The 20,344-nt window shown below is 49.3% G+C and overlaps 1 protein-coding gene across 1 annotated transcript; it reads right to left on the bottom strand.

Annotated features, from left to right (window-relative positions):
• Positions 1-15,652: 15,652 nt before the first annotated feature.
• On the bottom strand, positions 15,653-19,804 carry KLF4 (Kruppel like factor 4). The gene is given in 6 exon segments (XM_039567557.1): positions 15,653-16,768; positions 18,231-18,395; positions 18,480-18,548; positions 18,551-19,391; positions 19,525-19,642; positions 19,736-19,804. Coding segments are annotated over 6 exon segments (1,374 nt in total). The 5' UTR covers positions 19,741-19,804; the 3' UTR covers positions 15,653-16,592.
• Positions 19,805-20,344: the final 540 nt, after the last annotated feature.

Below are 20,344 nucleotides of genomic sequence, written 5' to 3'. Positions count from 1 at the left end.
TTCATGTCTTTGCTCACCAGCTCAGCCATCGATCTGAAAGCAATCGAAACCAAGCAAAGCCTTGTGATGCTGGCCTCTAAGTGTCTCTCCAGGAAGCAGCTTGAGATGGAGACACGAATTTAGCTTAATCACATGCAGAAAACAAAGAAGCAGAAATTACAGCATCACTGGAGTCACTGAGGTATTTTGAGCTGCCTTCTTAAAGTCTTAATAAAAGACGGATAAACAGGTTCCAAAAATATGTGAAACCACCACACCTAAGCCCTGGCCCATTCCGAACATTAAAATGCTAAATTAAATGAAATGTTTTCAAAGGCTTTGAAATGTTTGGTGGTTATTTATATGATGGCCATGCCTTCAAGCCTAGACAAAAATCGAGGCCCCACTGACCATGCACAGCTCTTGCCACTGAAACAGTCAGGGCTGTGCTTCCAAAAAAATGCCAGCTTAGTGCATGTTTTAAAGCTGGGCTGCTGGCTGCAGTGACATGAGAGGACTTCAGAGGACCACTCTGAGACACTGACAGACTCCGTCCTCCATACCTTTTTTCTTTTTTTCCCCCCCAACAATTTCTTTTTAAATGCATTTTCCCTGAACACCCTTCCAGGCCTGTGGTGGAGCAGCAGGAGAGGAGCAGTGTTGGGTCCCTGTTTTTGGGGTTTTGTACTGCTGTAGCTGTGGCACTGCTTTAACCCAGAGGACAGTCTGGGTTCTCTGGAGCACCCCTGGTCATGGATAAAGATGGGTTGTACCTCCAGAGGTTGCAAGGCCTCTGGTCTCTGTACAAAATGCAGGGTATCGCCACATCCCCAGCTCCTGCAAAGCAGGCCTGAATTTTTTCAGAGTACACTGGGCCTGAAATAAGAGTTTGTCACCAAGTACTGTCCAAGTTTTCAGTTCACATGGCTCTGACGTGCTGGTTGTGAGGTGCTTGTGAACAGCCAGGTTTTGCTGGCATGATCACCTACACAAAAGTTGTCAACTGTGGGGGAAGCAGCACCAGCTGATGGAATTCCAAGGTGTGCTCCCTGTGAGGCAGTTCAGTGGAGATCTGTGGAGCAGGGAAGGCTGTTTGCTGTTTTCCCTCCCCTGCCACAGCTGGCAGGGAACGGCAGCTGCCGGAGCAGGAGCCTGGCCCTGGCGTCTCTGTCACCCCACAGCCAACAAATCCTGGGCTTTTTCAACCCTCACACATCACCTACCTGTCTGACTCTCCCCATGAAGATAACCCTCAAACCACATTAAACAACTAGCACAGGGAAAGGGAAATTTTGTGCCAGATCCCAGAAATTTTGTAGATGCAACAAGATTAAAATAAAACGACTGATTAGATTCTCTTTATCCACTCGAATGTGGGGGCAAAGGTCACTTTGCCATAAGTGTTTGTCTTCGTGGTTATGATTCAGCTTGCCAACTGTTGCTGCATGACCAGAACAAATTTATCCTCACAGCTAGAGAACCATTAAGCACCACTTTATCAGTCAGATGTCTAAAAGTCATGTTTGCTGTTCTAATGCACATCCCCAGTATGGATGGCTGCTGAACTGAACAGCCTGTTTGCTTTCTGCTTCCCCCATGGGCTTTTCAACTTCCTTTTCAGAAGAGCTAAACAAACTACTTGATGCATTCAACACTGAAATCAAAAACACAGTGTGGAGGGTGAGTAGTTTGATAAATGTCCTGGAGGGCCTCGGTGGTGCTTGCTGTCTGTGACCGTCAGGCTGGAGCCGCGCAAATGTACCTGAGGCTTAAATAACCCAGATCTCACCCAGGCTGTCTTTGGTTACTGCTTTGCATATTCAGGCTGTAAGTGGAGGCAGCTCAGGAGTCACAGGTGTGTGTGTGGTCGAGCCAAACCACCACTGGCACATCCACTGTCCGGGCAAGAGGAGGACCTGGAGCTGGATGTGCAGGAGCCTTTCCATCCATCCCTGCTCAGAGCAGGCCAACACCAGCCCTGGCACAGGCAGCCTGGCATGCCAGCAGGAGCCAGGATCTATTTTAATTTCAAACAGTCCCCAGAAATAAATAAATAAAACTTTAAAAGAAAACGCCATCAGAAACCATCCTGAAACAGATAGTGAAAAGTTTTCTTCCTGATGCATGCAAAGCCAATTAGCGTGTTACTAAATACCTGCTGGGAGACATCATCATAATAGGAACAATCGGGGCCATTTGAATAGCCAAATATGCTTTTATGCCACATTTGTTTACCTTGTAGAGCGCATCCGCGATATGCATGTAAATGCCAGAGCCTATTTCTTGCTCAGCACAGTAATCCTTCCTGCCCTCAGCCCTCAGTGCGGTTCCTTGTTTGTGCCTGCCGAGGGCTGCTGAGACTTACAACTATTGGTTTAAGCAAATGCACAGCCCTTCGCCAACAGGAATATCCTGTTCGGGGGAGCCAGTTATATAAACTTAGCTGTGTGCTGCCACAGCAGGCCATTCCACGAAAAAAATGGAGAGGCAGGAGACCCTCACTAGAAACTTCACCATTAGCCTGGGCAGAAACACTGATTTTTCTTCAATGGCACGGGCTGTGAAAGGTTTATTCTTATTTAACAGTGGAGAAAAGCCCACTCAGTGAAAAGAGGCTGGTAAGGTATGAAAGCATCTGAGTACAAGCAAAGGCAGACAAACACAAGGCCTCCAACAAGTCTGGTTCTTGCTTGAGCTGCAGTTTATCAGGGGAACAGGTCAGCATGGCCCCATAATTATACTCAGTCCTACAACAAACAGACTTCAGCCAGGGCATGCAAAGTGAGTGGGAATAGGGAAGTGATCTTTGTTCCTCTTCTAGGTGTAGGAAGCTGAAATGCAGGTAAGTTCTGGCACTATTTCAGCAAGGTGCTTAAGCCTGCATTTAATTTTTAAGCTCTGAAATGCGTGAGTGGGAGCTGGCTCCACCAAGTCAAAGGCAAAACTCACATGAAGTGGGATTTTGCCTTCTCTGAATATGAAAGTGTTTTGGGAGGGAAATAGCTTGCCTCAGGTGACACTGGGAGTCTGTGGCAGAGCTGGGAATTGACGCCAGATCTCTGGAGTCCCAAACTAGTGCCTTAACCTGTTTTTAACTTACTGCACGCGTCCTCCCAAAACATCATTGGGCATTCTTAGATACACCAGATATCCCGGCATGACTGTAAGCCCGTCTCTTGTTTTGGCCAGCTCTGGAGGGTGAGATGAAATACACAGCTTTCATTTCATCTTCTGAGTGATGTTTGAATATGACACAAACAAAGAAAGAAACAAACAAACAAGCCGACCCGGGTGCCCGACTGCAGTGTGTGAGGTACACCACTGCAGAGCCACTGTGCCCATGTGTCAGTGAAACACACAGCTAAAAGACAAGACCCTGATTTATGCAGGCAGTCTGATGCTGTACTGAGACTCTTTCCTCGGTTTCCAAAGCTGGAAGAAGGCACGGCTCTGCTGGGATGGCTCAGAAATTTCCTTCAGCACCAGCGGCTCCATGCAGCCAGCTCCGTGCATCGATTCATTTATTTACTCTGGTTGATCCTGACTTAAACCGATGCTGCCAGCCTAAACTCCTGGCAAACCTCCCCCTACACAAACAGGCGGTGGTCAGCGGGGCCGGCTGCCCTGGCATAGGTGTCGATATTCGCTGAACATTTTGGCACGGCTACGGCAGCTCCCTCCGGGGGGCCGCTGGCGCCCGGGCTGGACGGGACCTCTCGTCTCACCAGCAAAACCTGGGACCGGCAGACCTCACGGTGGCACTAGAAAACAATTAATCACGGCTCGACAGGACCATCTGCTGCCGATGGTGCAGCCCGGAGAGCTCCTCATGTGCGCTCAGGTCGCGCCGCCTTCCTCGGTTCGCGGCAGGAGACCTAAAGAGTGAAGCCTGTACCTACTCCAAAACCCACTTAGCGCTTCTGGAATACCCTCAGCATTTGTTATCTGGACAGAAATGAACCTTGCCTGATCTGCTAATGCTTGGCAAAAGACTTTTCATCCAGCCTGCATGCGCCAGCGAGAGGTACCTCCTTCCAGATTCCAGCAGCAATACCTTGCCTTGTTTGACTTATATAAAACGCTAGAAATAAAAGGAAAAAAAAAGAAAAACCTAACAAGGCACAGCCCAACGACTCAAACATCTGGAAACATGATTATTCTCTGCATTCAATTAGTGTTGTGGTTCTTTGCTCCTGAAAATCAGCATATGGGTTTTCCCACCTAGGAAAAAAGGCAATAACCCTTATTTATTGCTGGAGATTCAGACGAGCCAAATTCTGCTTATGTGGCCTTGATAAACCAGGGACAACTGTGTCTCTGTAAGGTCTGGTTCAGCCAGGCCATAAAACATGTGAGTACTGCCTGAGAGGTGATGAACAAACCTCTGTTACGTGTGTGCCTGCCAAAAGCAGAATGCGGGGAGGAACACAAACACAGACAGAGGTTTTCACAAGTGACTGAGGATGAAACAAGGTATGTGCAGGCATGAGGGCAGCTGGTTACTCTGCTTCTGAGAACCCAGGTTCTTTACAAGACGATCCTCAAGCAATAAATTAGTGTAGCTATCACTTTTTCTTTTTTTTCTTTTTTTTTTTTTTCTGAAATGGGCAAAACAAACTACTGTCAAAGAGGGAAGGGAGAGATTAATTTCCTCCAATGTGTTCATGTTGGCACTGCCATGGGACTCAGACCACCAGACTTCTTAAAAATTCCTACCTAAGAGGCATATCAGTGGCAGTCAGTCAGTTCTGGATGGGCAGTTGACTCCTCTGCTGGAGGCAGGCAGTCTCTGAGAGTCAACTCTTATTTTTAAACATTTTCCCTACTCATCTGGGTGTGGATATGGTCCACCAAGTACTGTCATGCCAGGCACCACTGGCTGGTCACCCACCTGAGCCAGGGAACATCTGCAGGACCATCACCATGGCTGGTGCACAGCCAACTCGGATCTGCTTGTGTTTTTACAGGAAAGCAGAGTTTTCCCTCACTGGGTGCTGTGGAAGGCGATCTATGCTGGCCCAGCACCTGCTGAATTCAGACAGAACTGACTGTTCTCAGGCAGACCTTTGCTCCAACCTCCAGTGCAAAACTATCCTCAAGGCACTGTCAGCTTGTCCTCACAGCCCTGAAGATCAGCCCTGCAGGACACACATGCCTGTTGCACCAGACCCCAGAAGGACATCTCACCGTGAAATAGTCCACATGACTGAAGGTTGAAGTCACATTCCTTTAGAGGATGGGGCACGAGGCAGACACAGAGGAGAGCTGACCAGTACCAGCTCATGCTGCTGCTGGCTCATCAGACAGATCCAGCATCTCCCCAGCACTCACTGCTTCTCCTCCTGCAAACCTCAGGCTGAAGGTTTGGCTCCCGGCCTTTCCAGGAGCCCTTTCCACACAGAGGTAATAAAAATAGCAAGCTCAAAAAGAGGCTCAAAAAGAGGCTCAAAAAGGGTCTCAAGGGGAATCAGTACTTCTCCATTTAGGGTCAGTGTGTGTGAGTGCCCTTTCAGCCCAGGTGGTGCCTGGAATAGTGAGGAATGCCTCAGAGACCCCAGAAAGGTGCCAAATCCAAAGATCCCAAAAGAGCTGCTGGGCTGCAATGACCCCACACTCCAGGGCAGCAGGTGTGTGAGGGTACAGCCTCAACAGGACTCTATTTTCCCACTCACATGGACATGGAGACAGACAGCATTGCAAAGCAGTGTTTAATGGCAAGGCACAAATCCCTTCCAAAAGCAGAGTTCAACTTTCTCTGCCAAAAGCGTATGTGTTTTGTATAGATTTAATTACATGATACAGGAAAGGAAAGATTTGCCCAGATACTATGGTGATGAGTGCCATAGAAATGCCTATAAATAAATAAAAACAGAGCAAACCCAGACATCTTCAACAGAGTTTGAGGGGGAAATCCCCTCCCCCTCCCCCCCCAAAAAAAAAACCCAAAAACCCAAACAAACAAAGCCAAAGAATCAAAAAAGCCCCGTCTGGCATTTTCTACTCACTCCCTCATTTTAAGGAAAGAAGAGATCACCATCACCACCAGCACCACCACCTCTTTTTGACACAGGCCCCAGTGCTCATTTGGGCTCACTCAAGTCAAAAGTCACATGGTGGGCACATCTTTATTTGCATTCCCCAGTGTCTCCTTCCTGCTGCTTCTCATCACCTGCTCATCACCTGAGAACATATCTGTGTATACTAAATAATGAGCATCACTGGGAACCTCATGAATTTTTATGTCATTTGAATTGGGAGGAAAAAAAAATAAAATTGAGCTTTCACACACTTCCCAGGTTGAAAACCCTGACCATGTTATACATTTTCTTCATTGTAATAAAGGAAACAAGATGAGGCCCTACAGGGGCCTGAATGGGGATGTGTGGTTTGCTTTTTCATTGCATCCCACAGACGTGAAGAGCACTTCCCAAGCTGCTGAGCGAGGCCCCGTTGTCTCTTGATTTCTGATTCCTTTTGTCATGTTTTTGAGTCTTTCATCTCAATTTCTCTGTTCGGCAAAGAGTTTTATCATTTCGCTCCCACCACAGGGCTCCAAGGACTGGATCTTTATGAGCAGCACCCAGATGAAAAGTGAGAGCCCCATCTCCCAAACAAAATTATCTGCTTGGCTCCACAGCAAAATTGCAAATTCCCTTGCACTAAACTGGTAATGTTAAATGCTGTCATTGTAATCACAGTGTGGGGGAGAGAGGGAGGAAGAGAGGAAAGGGAAGGCAAGGTTGGACTCAGGGATCTCAGGTGTTTTCCAACCTTACTGATTCTGTGATTCTGTGAAAGAGGGAAAGAAAAAGAAAGGAAGGAATTCGGAAGGAAGGAATTCGGAAGAAAGGAATTCGGAAGGAAGGAAGGAAGGAAGGAAGGAAGGAAGGAAGGAAGGAAGGAAGGAAGGAAGGAATTCGGAAGGAAGGAAGGAATTCGGAAGGAAGGAATTCGGAAGGAATTCGGAAGGAAGGAAGGAAGGAATTCGGAAGGAAGGAATTCGGAAGGAATTCGGAAGGAAGGAAGGAAGGAATTCGGAAGGAAGGAAGGAAGGAAGGAATTCAGAAGGAAGGAAGGAAGGAAGGAAGGAAGGAAGGAAGGAAGGAAGGAAGGGAAAGGAGGGAAAGAAGGAAGGAAAGGAGGGAAAGAAGGAAGGAAAGGAGGAAAAGAAGGAAAAGAAGGAAAAGAAGGAAAAAAGGAAAGAAAGAGAAAGAGAAAAAGAAAGAAAGAAAGAAAGAAAGAAAGAAAGAAAGAAAGAAAGAAAGAAAGAAAGAAAGAAAGAAAACAACAGCAGACCTACCATATTTCAGAGAAGCATCATCTGCTGTAGCCCAGAACAGCTCTGGGTTTGAGACATTTGTATATGAAGGGGGAGGAAATCAGAGCAGCTGTTACTCCATCGAGCACTGCTGAGCCATTTTGGCTGCCTGTAAATTTTCCTCCTACCAAGCTCTCTCCTGTTTTCACATCCCTGTCTTGGGAGCCATGCAGGCAGTGGCAGGGTGGACCCTGTGTGCCTCCAAGTGCTGGCTGTCAGTCCTGCCTGGGAAAAAAAGAGTCACAGCATTTATGCTGGGAGGTCTTTCTGCCGTCACCTTGCTCCCAGTAGCCAGGCAGTGCAAAGCAACAGGCAGAGAAATACTGAAAAAGTCTGCTGAGTGACTTCCCTGTGCTTCCTTCCCTGGGGAAATTCATGCACCAAGTTTTATATATAATATACATCTGCAGAGGAAGAGATTTCTGACTTGTGCTCCTGTGCTGCCTAGTGGGATGTGTTCATGGACAGTCAGTATTTATTTCAATTACTAACTTGAGCAGAGTTATTAAATGTAAACTGTGGCACCTTATGTTTAGCACGAAATAAAATGCTGGGAGAAGCCAGTCAGAGAAAACCTCTGACTTAACACAGTGGTTTGGCCAATGTTTAAATCATTCCTTTGCTCTGTATTCTCCCATACCTCCCTTCCCCCTGCCTCCCTCCCCCCCTCCTTTGCCTCGTTCACACACAGCTTCCAATGCTGGACCCTGAAGATTTGGATCTTAAACTTTTTCAAAGTGCTACCTATTTATATATAATGCTTTGGATTTGCTTATGCAGTTCATTTGCATAGCCCCAAATCAGCATAAACCCTAACCTCATCTTACCGAGGGGATTTACCTGCAACCAAACGAATTTGGTTTGTTAATGAAGTAGTCGGATTCCCAGACAGCCCTGATACACCTTGATCACTTCTTAGAAAGAGATTTCTCTCACCTGGAACGAATTTCAGTACTCAGTACAAAAGGACACTGAGTTTTTGACACTCGCTGTTCAAGACCTAGGACACAACAGGAGGGAAAGACGTGCAGAAACAGGGTTTTGAAAGTGTAATCAAAGAGAAAAACCTGGAGCTAGATTTGGGCCAATAAACATTGCTGTGGTCAGTTTCCCTCTCCACGTAACAGTAAACATAACAGTAGCAAATACACAAACCCCACAATTATTAATAATGCCTCAGTAATAAAGGTGTACAAATAAATAATGAGTTATTCCAGCCTGTGTACATGTTTAGGTACATGAGCTGGAAAACTCTTTCACAAACAGTGTACTCATGAATCTTTGCAAGATGTAACAAAGAAAATCCTGAAAAGTTTTTTTTTCTGTTTTGAATAAAATGTGACAAAACACCCGTCCTTAAACAAAAAAAAAAGGGATTGATGGGTAGGGGCTTCTCAGATGTCCTGGAAATCAAAAAAACCAAAATAACCAGTAAGCCAAAACATCATAAATATTGACTGAAATATCATATTATGCTATATATCCTGGAATTCTTCCAGTCTACAGTAGACCGGATTAACTCATCCATATGTAAAAATCTCATATTTACTTTCTCTTCATGAATTCATTAAAAAAATCAACCAGCGTCAAATCCTTCCAGCCTTTGGTAGTACACAACGAAATCAAGGCTGATTCAGAGCTGGAGGTTAGATCCTTTCCTTCTCTGTAGTATGTAGGAAAGGGGAAGCAGCAGGAATCTGGAAGGCAGCACCCTCAGAGACTACAGAAAATAAATACTTTTTTTTCTTCTCCTCCCCACCCATATTTTTAGGCTAGTCCATAATTAATCACGGAACTCCTTGCCACAAGGTCCCTCAGAAGCCAGAAGCTCAGGAAGGCACCGAAGAGGATCAAATATTTATTAAGTGGAATCTGCAGAGCTACAGCATAAAATAAACACAGGTTGGAAAATCATCTGTGCTTCTCAGGCTCCTGAGCTTGAACAAACCTGTAATCATCAGGGCTCCCTGGAAGGGAGTTTTCCAGGGAGAGCGAGGTGGGATCACCCCAGAGACACCCATCACAGGGCTATTTGTGCCTTTCAGCCCCATTTCTGGCCAGTGGCTGCAGCAGAACACCCGTGGCCGGACAGAAGCGGCCACTGCCCTGCCCTGTGCTGCTCTGCTCCTCCTCTGCACCACAATTACAAGTTGTTCTCTTTGCACAGGAGGCCTTGGCAGTGAGTTTTACATTGTGAACATGGGAACCTTGTCAAAGCAAATGCTGGTTAGAAGGTGTTTGCAGAAGGAAGGTAGTCAAACATCTTGTACAGGTGACAGCAGCATTGTAATATTCTCTAAAGCTGCAGAGAGCACGAACAGTTACTGGGCAGGCAGGAAGGCTGAAAGCGGAGAAGTTGTTTTGCTTCCCACTGGAAAGCATTTGGATATTTTGAAACACAATTAATAATCTGCTGCACAGCCAACAAATTCAGCCATCCCTCGTCAGGCAGGGGAGTCTGTTGCTGAAACAGTGTGATGTGGGAACTGAGAACGGACGGCCAAGCCTTGTACATCGCAGTGCAAAGACAAATGCATCCCTTTGGGTAGCCTCCTTAGGTTGCCAACAGCATTATTGAATCAGTATGTTTTGAGTCTAAACTCAGGATAAAACCCTGTCCAGAGCTTGGAAAGTAAATCCCAACATGCTTCAGTAATTGCCATCGGTGTTGCCCCTAGTACTTTATCAACGTACTAACTCACAATGTTAATTTTTATCAGAAAAAAGGAATGGATGACTGATGCTAAGCCCCCAGGAGATCCGCCAAACTGGAAGACCCTATATGAGATTTGGACAACAAAAGGTGCTGACACACCAAAGGCCTGGTGTGTGAATCAAACTCATTCAGAAACCTCGAGAAGCAGCTTTCCACACATGAGAAAAGCCCTCTCTGCAGAATTGCTACACGGCAGGAAGCGCAGGGTGGACTCAGTGGCAAAAGCCCAGGGAGTGAGGTTTTCCCACATGGCAAGCGCAAGCCTGGTTCCTCAGGCCAGCAAAATTAGAGAGCCTTCCCATGCCTTTCCAGGGGTGGAAGGGCAAAGCACACCCAAAACTCTGCTCCTGGCATCCATGAGGAATTCCACAGGGCTCCATCCTTGGCCCTGTGCTCTTTAACATCTTCATAAATGACCTGGACACAGGACTGGAAGGGACACTGAGCAAGTTCACAGATGATACAAAATTGAGAGGAGCTGTTGAGTCCCTCGAAGGCAGGGAGGCCTTGCAGAGAGGCCTGGACAAATGAGAGATGGGAGATCACCAACCGTATGGAGTTTAACAAGGGAAGGTGCTGGATTCTGAACCTGGGATGGTCCTGGGGGCCCAGGTCGATGGCCAGCTGGACATGAGCCAGCAGTGCTCTGGAGCCAGGAGGGACATCCCTGTCCTGGGGGCACCAGGCCCAGCATGGCCAGCTGGGCCAGGGAGGGATTGTCCTGCTCTGCCCTGGGCTGGGGCGGCCTCACCTGGAATATTGTGTGCAGCTCTGGACATCCCAGTGTAAAAAAGACATTAAACTGTTAGAGAGTGTCCAAAGAAGGTTGTGAAGATGGTGAAGGGCCTTGAGGGGAAGCCATGTGAGAAGCAGCTGAGGGCACTTGGTCTGTTCAGCTGGAGAAGAGGAGACTGAGGGCAGAGCTCACAGCAGCTCTGCAGCTTCCTCGTGAGGGGAAGAGGAGGGGCAGCTCTGATCTCTGCTCTGTGGTGACCAGGGACAGGACCCAGGGAATGGCCTGAAGTTGTGTCAGGGGAGGTTTAGGTTGGATATCAGGAAAAGGTTCTTCTGCCAGAGGGTGGTTGGACACTGGAACAGGCTCCCCAGGGAAGTGGTCACAGCCCGCTCTGTCAAGCCTGACAGAGTTCAAGAAGCATTTGGACAACGCTTTTGGGCACATGGTAGGACTCAGGGATGGTGCTATGCAGAGCCAGGAGTTGGACTCGATGATCCTTGAGGGTCCCTTCCAACTCAGCTTATTTTGTGATTAAATCTGTGATTCTGTGATACTGGGATATGCACAAACAGAGTCTGATCACCATCGAGGAGGCTCCCATAAAATGAACCCCTGTGTGCTGGTGGTGTGGCATTTCCTGTCAGATCATTCCTAACTGCTGTGGCAGTAGTGGGGTAAATAATTCTGGTTAACTGCAGGATATCTGTTTTTAAAATTAAAGACCTTCAACCAAGTAGTATAGGGAAGCTGAACTATTTTGTTGAATAAAGCCTGAAAGTTTAACAGTGGAGAACTTGAACGGCAAGATTTAAACAAGCCTTAGCTTGTGCTTGATAAACAAGCACGCTGTACCCAAAGCAAAACCATGCAAAACTTTTCAGGGTTGAAGCAAGATGGCTGCAGTGATAGCAGCACATGATTACCCTTCTGCTCACCCAGGTTTCACAGTGAAAGCAGCTCGGCATGTTCCGTGTTCCCTAAAACTTCTTCTTAATTAGCAAGTCATGAGGTTGACCCCAAGCTAGCCAGGTCTGTGTGAAAATCACCATCTCTGTTACAAAAGAAGTCACAGCTCCAAGAGTACGGAAAACATTACTGAAGGGAAAAGGTGCAGCTGCCTAATGCCTCTTGTGAGTAGCTATTAGGGCCTCCTGTCTCCTGTAAAACTCTGGGAACGCATGCTCTAAATATAGAATAAACATTAATAAAGCACAAACCACTTTTTCCCCTCCCGTCTTTCACACCATTAAGGTTCTAGCCTTGAGGGCTCACAGGTATGCATCCAAAGGTGAAGAAGAGACTGACAGACACCTATATGCATCCAGGGTGGAGAACAAGGCTGCAGAAACACCACCACCGCCCACTTCCACGCTGCAGAGACAATTTCTGCACTCAGTGGCAATGCCTTCAGCAGCAATGAAAATGTTCCCCCGGTACAGTCACGGCAAGAGCGAAGGGCAGACGGAACGTGAGTCATCCAGGTGTACGGCAGACAGGGGAATGTGGGTGTGTTACCCTGTGGCTCCAAGCCAGTGTGACCTCAATTAAATTTCGGTGAATGATGGGCCTTCCCCTCTTTTAAGCACACACTCTTCTCCTCGGTCTCCAGAGATACATCCACTGAGCCTAAACACAGCTATTTAATCTGGGGAGCTCTCCTGGCAGGCCTGAGTCAACCCGTGGTGGCCCCGGTGGTGGTGTTCCTCTTCCTCTCCATATCAGTTTTGCTCACCATACCTTGGGTTTACTTCCTCCTACCAGCTCCTCTGCCACATCCAGATCCCTGCCAGAGTCCTGCGGCGTAATCACTGGTCTGTCTGTCCCCAGCTTGCAAACCATTCCTATTCTCCTGCTGCCTTAGAGCACGCAACTCAATCACACTCAGGGGAGGAAAGCCTGGGACAGACACAGGTTAATTTGGAAATTCTTGCACTCAAATGCCGTTAAAAGTGCTTGCCAGGGACTCCAGTGAAAGCAGGCTAGCTCCAAGATCCAGCACACTCTCATAGGAAACCTGTGTAAACTAATTCTGTTGAACCGTTAGCACTCGGGGTGATTAACCACAGCAGTCTCTGATCTTCCCTTATTAAACAGAAGGAGAATGAAATTCACTGATTCATATCAGCTTAATATAAATCCTTGTGAGATTCGCAGTCGAGTTCAGCTGTGGCAGGATCTGGTAACCACTGTGGGGGAAAAGAAGACTCTCTTGCAAGGCCCCCTCCATGCGACAGGGGGTGGCTGGAGCCACTTGTGCTGGGTCACAGTCAAACCCAGGCTCCCAAGCCGCGGTGTGCAGCAGACAAGTGCACAGCAGTTGTGGCTCTGAGAAGATTTTTACTCTGATGCCACTTTTGAATACTTGGCACTCGGCAGGCAGGCAGGCATGTACCATCTTGTTTTAAACAGCTCCATCTATATGTGCTAAGCGCGCTCCAGAGCGATTTGGGCTAGGGGTGAGCAGGATTAAGGACGGCTGCAGTTTGACTGCAGAGGTAACTCTGTGCTGCAAGAGCTTTTGCTTTCAGTAGCTGAAATAGTGCTCTGGGGCAGCTCTGGAGGTGCTCACCCCACGTCAGAGAGGCCAGTCCTAATAACCTCAAACCCTGACTTTAGATGCCCCAGCAAAGTGGTGCATGAGTACAGCTTTAGCAACGCCAAACAAATGTTGTTTTTCAAGACATACTTACAAGACTGCTCAGTGTTTTACATATGTTTTTACGAGATACGCTTTTTGATACATGTGTTGTTTCACTGCCATCCATGGGCAATCCTGCACCTAAGTGCAACTCCAGGATGCCAGACACAACGAAACAGGTGGCAAACACAATGTGCCATTTCCAGCTCTACTTACCAGAGCACTGGTCGTGTCAGCATTTCCCCCGGAGACCTCCTTAAGAGTAAGGACTGCCTCTCATGGGTTGAATGCTCTAAGGCAAAAAGTGAGAAGTTGGCTCCTGTCCCAAAAAAGTAGAGGAGTAGCAATTTTGAAATGGTTAAAGACACAGCAGCATTTCCTTTTAAATACCAAGTTACAGTTGTGTCCCTTTCAGTCTGGAAATTCATGCACGAGGACAGCTTAGTTAGGATCAGGGCAAAAAAAGGACATTAAAAAAAAATCAAGTGGAATAGGGAACAATGCCCTGTTTCAAGAATGCCATTGTTCACGCAACTAGAAACCTGGGGTCCATAAAAACATCAAGCAGAAACTGAAGCTGGCTGAAGCAGATAATGCCTTACTAAATGCTAGAACATCTTACAAAATTCTTCAGGGTGCATAATGACAGAACGCTTGAAAAGCGAAAGAAACCAGTTTCTCAGATGAAATCTTCACATTCCAGTACTTACAGATGTGCTAGAACATAGACCTTGCACACATGTGAGAGGTTCTGAACAGCAAAAAGGAGATCCTATACCTACCAAGTGTGCCCTGGCATGATCGGATGGGACAGCAACACTTCAGGCCCTCCAGCACACGCCAGCTTCAATGCTAACCTTGGATCTCTCATCGAGAATTCACAGGCAGAGCAACAGAGGACGTAAAAAAATGGCTGGTTTGATTGTAAAAAAGTTTTCACATGGAAAAAGCTTCAGATAAAGGATGACTCATAACTTTAATTTAGCTTTAAATACTTGCTATTTGCAAACCAAACAAGATATTCCCTACTCCCTGTGTTACCTATAAACCAAATCAACAAAGATAGCTTTCAGTTGAACAAAGCACGCCTAGGCGATAAGGGGTGAGAAATATTTTCTGCATCATTATATTACTTACACAAACTCAGGGAGAAATGGCACCAGTCCCCACACAAACACCACATCAAAATGTGAACTTTAGTAGCATTCCAAAGGCACATTCAGATATAAAAATTTGATATTGCCACTTTTGTTTCAACTACTACAAAGATAAAAAAACCTCTTGCCTGCTATTTTTTTCTCTCAGCTTTACTGGACACTACACACACCCAAAATTCCTAGCTGACAGACATTACAAATCAGCTGAAGAGGAATCATTTCTTCCCTTTTAACAAAGAGTAGTGAGAAAAACAGGTTCTATCCACCCGGCATTAATGTGGAAATCATCTGTTTGCTACACATTCTGTAAGGCAGCTGGAACAATGAGGTCCCGAAGGAAAAGCACCACGGGGCTGGACATGACCCGGAGTGGGCTCACCGCCCCGGCACGTGCCGCTGGAGGGACGCCGGGGACCTGGCAGCAACACGTCCTCAGTCCCTGCATGGTCAGCCTTCCCTGCCTACGCGTGCATTGCTGTGGGAATCCTGGCTCTTCGCTGAGTGACTGGATTCCCAGGAAAGAGCAGGTTCCAAAAAAAAAAACCCAAAAAAACCCCGGTGCAGGTGATGGTTAAGTGGCGTTTTGTGCACGCGCTCTTTATTCTCCGAGCCAGGTTTGTTCTTTTCTCGACATTACTCAGTGGGTTTTCCTTCACTCACACTAAAGTGGTTACCACCACTTGCCTAAGAAATCCAAGGCAATGAAGCTGGGAATCCTTCATTGATGAAAAGAATGCTAAGGAAAAAAAAAAAAAAGAAAAATTCTAGAATTTATCATTGGATGCTTAAGGTCTTATGTCCCAGGCAGAAGTACGTCCTCTAAAAAATAATTTAAACTCAGTTACTTTAAAAATGGTAAATTACAGTTTCACCTACACAGGTGAGATAAGTGGCAATTCGACATTCAGAGCAAAAACTTTCCATACACCTTTTTCCTTAAAAAGAGATGTTACATCAGCACTGCACTTACACAATCCTGTCTTTCAGAGTCTTTAGACTACAAACGTTTGCCACCACCCCCTCCTTGCCTTGGTAAACTCAACCACCAACAAATACCTAACAAATTTCTTTAGCCATGTCCATGCACAGCAAAAAACTACAGCAACCATTCAGATAAAATATTATAGGTTTATTTAAAACTTATTTTCACCTTGAGTATGCAAAATACAAATTCCAACAAAATGTTCATTATTACTTCGTAGTTTACAAATATACAAAATAGAAGTTTGCTTAAATTTATATTACATATTTATTATGTAAAGAACTATATAGAAAACATTTGTTCTGCTTAAGGCATATTTGGGAATAAACCATTGTACAAACTATTGCACATCGAAACCACAGTGCATTACAGACTGTCTGCATAAAGTTATTTTCTTAATAAAAAAGATAAACCAGGGTTATTCACCTGATTTAGGTCAAAATTGGCAATCGGAAGACAAAAAATAGTTCCTTGTCAGATATGCAGCAGTTTGAGAACTTTGGCTTCCTGTTTTTGGTACCTCTAGAACCAACAGTCACTAAGCACCATGAAATAGGCTTTCAAAATATAATTCTGTACCTGAATTTTTCCTCCTCTTTTAACATTGTAATGGCTTTTAGAAGGAAAAAAAAAAAAAAGAAAGTACAAGACGACGTGTACATCTAATATTGCATTGAAAGGAAATTAAGGGAATGTCATTTCCCTGTGTAATATCCCCACCCTCCGAACTATATACAGTCTGTTTAACCCTGATATCCGTGACTTCCAGTCACTCCTTGGCATTCTGTAGTCCAGAAATAATTCAAGTTGGATTTACAAATGGAATGATAGAAGATCCAGTCATTGACCCCAACGTCTTTGGTTCTCTGAAGTGTATAACTATAGAAACAAAGAAAAGTTGCAATGTCCATATGCAGTTATCCCTCTTTTCCACTCTTTGGAAGACTTCACCTCGATTATCTGTAGTGCTTAAATTGAGTTCTCCCCATCTTGTGGAAGACAGTCCTTGTGCTGTAAATACTGAATCTCTGCGGCAGTCGGGGGAAAGATCCACTGCTCTCCCAAATCAGAAGTGCCGCTTCATGTGTAAGGCAAGGTGGTCCGACCTGGAGAACGCTCTGTCACAGCGCTGGCACTGGAAAGGGCGGTGGCCTGTGTGCTTTCTGTAGTGACGAGTGAGTTCATCGGATCGGGCAAACTTCCATCCGCAGCCTTCCCAGTCACAGTGATAAGGCTTCTCACCTGTAAAAAAAAACCAAGCAATGAAACACATCACTTAGGGTTTTTGGTTTTTTTTTTCCTTGTGGCTATCCCTTGTAGCACCTTCTTTCAAGCAGTTGTCCTGGATAAAAAAAAGGGTGGTCAAACGCCACAAACTTCTTGAAGCAGTTGCAAACTACAAAGACTAAAAGAGCAAGGCTGTGTTTTCAAGATGTACATGTGCTACGAAATGCTGGTGTCATTTAAATCTTCACTAAAATGCTTGTTTTTGCTGCCTTGCACACGAGACTTCAGAGCACCTGAGTGTGTATTTTTGCCGGCGGTGTTACACAATCAAATAGCAACCAGAAATAGCTCAGCAGACAACGTACTTAGATAATTGCAGGTCTCAAGAATTAAAAAACAGCCGGAAACTGTTTTCATTAGCTCAGCCTGATTAAGGACTCAGTCTTACTAGTGTCTTCATTATACAAAAACCACTGTTGATGGCAAGATGAGCTTCCCTAACAATTACACACTCCCTGTCCTACACATCCTGGGGATGGTGCTGACTGGCTTGGGGCAGATGTTCACTGATCACTTGCCAGATCTTTTTCCCCCTGCTGCCACTACCTGAAGAGGTAGCCTAACTACCACAGTGCCAGTCTCTTTTCCCTTTCCCACCTCCTCTTCAGGAGAAAGTTTTGAATCGGGTTCACAACCCAGGGATTCCAATTATGCAAATGCCCAGGTTATTTAGTCACAGTTACGGAATGCTCACGCTGGCGAAACCCGTGCGCTGTACCTGCTTTCACAAGCTCAGTTACTGCAACTCTGTGCTCAGCTGCAAGGTTAAAGTGTGAAACTGGTCTCAGATACACACTTTGGACAGATTTTACCCCAATTCTAGCCGCAGCTAATTAACAGTTAAACTCTGCTAGTGCAGGAGGAGATGTCCTCCCATAGGTGGGGAGGACATCAGAGCTGCCAGCTCAGCTGAAAGCCCTTGCTCTCCAAGGGATCCATCTCGCTTTTCCCAAAAAGGGAGCAACAGCTTGCAGAGGTGCACAACCTTCCACCCTACAGCCAGCCAAGACAGGGGAGCGTGTGCTAAGCACTTAACTCCCTACAAAGAAAGCAGTTATCTCTGAGAGAGGTCTGCTGCCTCCTCAGAAGTGGGCCAACATCATCCAGAGCAACAAATCCCAGCCGGCTTCCAACTACCTGATAATTAGCTAGCCACACAGCAAGAGAGAAGTAACAAACTCTGACTTGGCAAGAAACCCACCTGCTCCCACATCTGAGTCACTCTGAACCATTAAGCAAAATGTCAAGCCAGTAAGTGAAGACTACACAGGACTTCACGTAGCCAAGGGGGGAAGGAAAAAAAAAAGCCCGGAAATCCAGCACAAAAAAGTTATGCCTTGTTGCTTTCAGCCCTCCTCCTGTGCTCAGGCCCTTCCACTGTCCGAGGGGGTCACCCTGACCCCGCAGTGGGACTAACCTGTGTGGGTTCTCAGATGCGCCTTGAGGTGAGAGCTCTTGGTGTAGGTTTTGCCGCAGCCCGCATAGTCACAGGTGTGTGTGGCCGTCCTTTTCCTAGGCCACGACCGGCGTCCCCTCTTGGGCTTGGTCTCCTCAGGCAGGCAGCTTCCCGGTGGCATCAGCTCTAGAGGCGGACAGGGGGAGTGAGCACCGCCGCGGCCAGCGCCAAAGCGGGGACATTCGCTGCCCCAGCACCACGGGGACTCACCTTGGTACTGGAGCGTGCCGGGAGGGAGCTGCTCGGACAGGAAAGCGGGGTAGCCAGGGGCCGGGGGGTACCCCGGGGCAGCGGCAGCGGTGGGTGGCCCAGCCCCGGCGTGGCGGGGAGACAGTCTCTGCCGCTCAGCATCTCCTCGGGCCCCAGCGAGGGCGTACTCCGGGCGGGCAGCGGGCGGCTGCCCAGGGCGAAGTCGTGCTGGGGGGCTCCTCGGGGGCTGCTGCCGTGCGGCGGCGGCGGGGCTAGGGTGCACGGCGGCGCGGCCTCCTGCTTGATTTTGGGGCACATCCGCGGCAGGGAGGTGTAGGGCGCCCCGGGGCCGTCGGCGCCGGGCGGAGGGGCGGCGGGACCGCTCTTAGGGCTAAGCCCCGGGTGGCTGTACTCGCCCACCGCCTTCACCACGAACTTGCCCTGCAGGCTGCCCAGGGGCGGCAGCGCGGCCGGCGCTGGCAGGTACACCGCGTCCAGGTCTGGCCGCATCAGCTCGGCCACGAAGCCTCCCGAGGGGGACACGTCGGTGATGTCGGCCAGGTTGAAGGGCGCGGCGGACCCGGCAGCGGGAGCTCCGTCGCAGCTGCCGCCGCCGCCGCCGCCGCCGCCGTAGAGGAGACCGGCGGGCTCGGGCCGGGGCAGCGGGTAGGCGAAGGGCCCGGCGGGGCAGGGGCTGGCGGTGGGGGCCGGAGTGGCGGCGGGGGCCACCACCACGGTGGCGGCGGCGGGCTCCTGGTGCATGAGCGAGTTGGAGAGGATGAAGTCGAAGTCCAGCAGCTCGTTGAACTCCTCGGCGTCACGGCGCGGCCCCAGCGCGGCGGCGCCTTCCAGCTCCGACGGCGGCGTCTCCACAGGCCGCGCCGACAGCGCCGGCGGCGGCCGCTTCAGCTGCGACAGCTCCTCCCGCCAGCGCTGCGGGGACATTCGCACGGCTCAGCCCCGGCCGCGCCGCGCCCGCCCCGACGGCCCCCGCCCCGCCCGGCCCCGTCCCGTCCCGCCCCGCCCGGCCCCGTGCGTGTCGCGGCGCCGCGGCGCCGATACTCACGTTGCCGGGGCCCGCGGGCCGCGCCGCTTTCTCGCGGCCCGCGGCGCCCGCCGCGAAGGTGGCGATGGAGGGAAGGAGCGTGCCGCTGAGCGCCATCTCGCACTCGCCGGGGGGCTGCCTGCGGTGGGGAGACACAGCGGAGTCAGCCAGCAGCCGGGCAGGGAGGGCACGGAGGCCGGGAGGGAGGGCGGCAGCCGCGGCCGGCACCCACCGCATCCGTGCCGGGGCGTCCCGCCGAGCCGCCGCCGCCGCCGTGGTCCCGGGCACCGCCGCGGAGCAGAGGGAGGGGAGGCGGCACGGACGCGCCGTCCAGCCGCGCGGAGCCGGCGCAGCGCCGCCGCCGGGGCGGTGCCGCGGGAGCGCCCTGCTGCTGCTGCTGCTGCTGCTTCTTCTTCTTCTTCTTCGTCGGCGCTGCGCGGAGCGGGGCGCAGGGTGCTAGCGGCGCCGCGGGGACGAGGAGGAGGAGGAGGAGGCGGCAGCCGCCGCCCGGTAACGCGGCTCCGGCACCGGTAGGGCGGCGGCGCGAGGCGCTTCCCGAGGAGCCGCGGCCATGTGGGGAGCCGGGCAGGACAGACGGGGCGCGGTGGTGCCAGTGGCGAAGGAGGGATGGATGGAAGGAGGGATGCGCCGGGCGCGCTCCGCCGCCGCCGCCGCGCCCCGCTCGGCACTGCGCGGTCCTGTCGCCGCCGCTCCCTCTTATCACCTCACTTCGCGGGCGCGCCGCCCCCGCCGCCATGGCGACGGCGACAACAAACGTACATGTGGGGAAAAGGGGGGGGACGGGCCCCGGGAGCGCTGAGAGAGAGCGGGGGCTCCGCCC

Source organism: Corvus cornix, chromosome Z (assembly GCF_000738735.6).
Source record: "Corvus cornix cornix isolate S_Up_H32 chromosome Z, ASM73873v5, whole genome shotgun sequence".
Classification (NCBI taxonomy): domain Eukaryota; kingdom Metazoa; phylum Chordata; class Aves; order Passeriformes; family Corvidae; genus Corvus; species Corvus cornix.
Note: the sequence above shows the minus strand (reverse complement) of the source record. Positions and strands in the feature narration are given on the sequence as shown.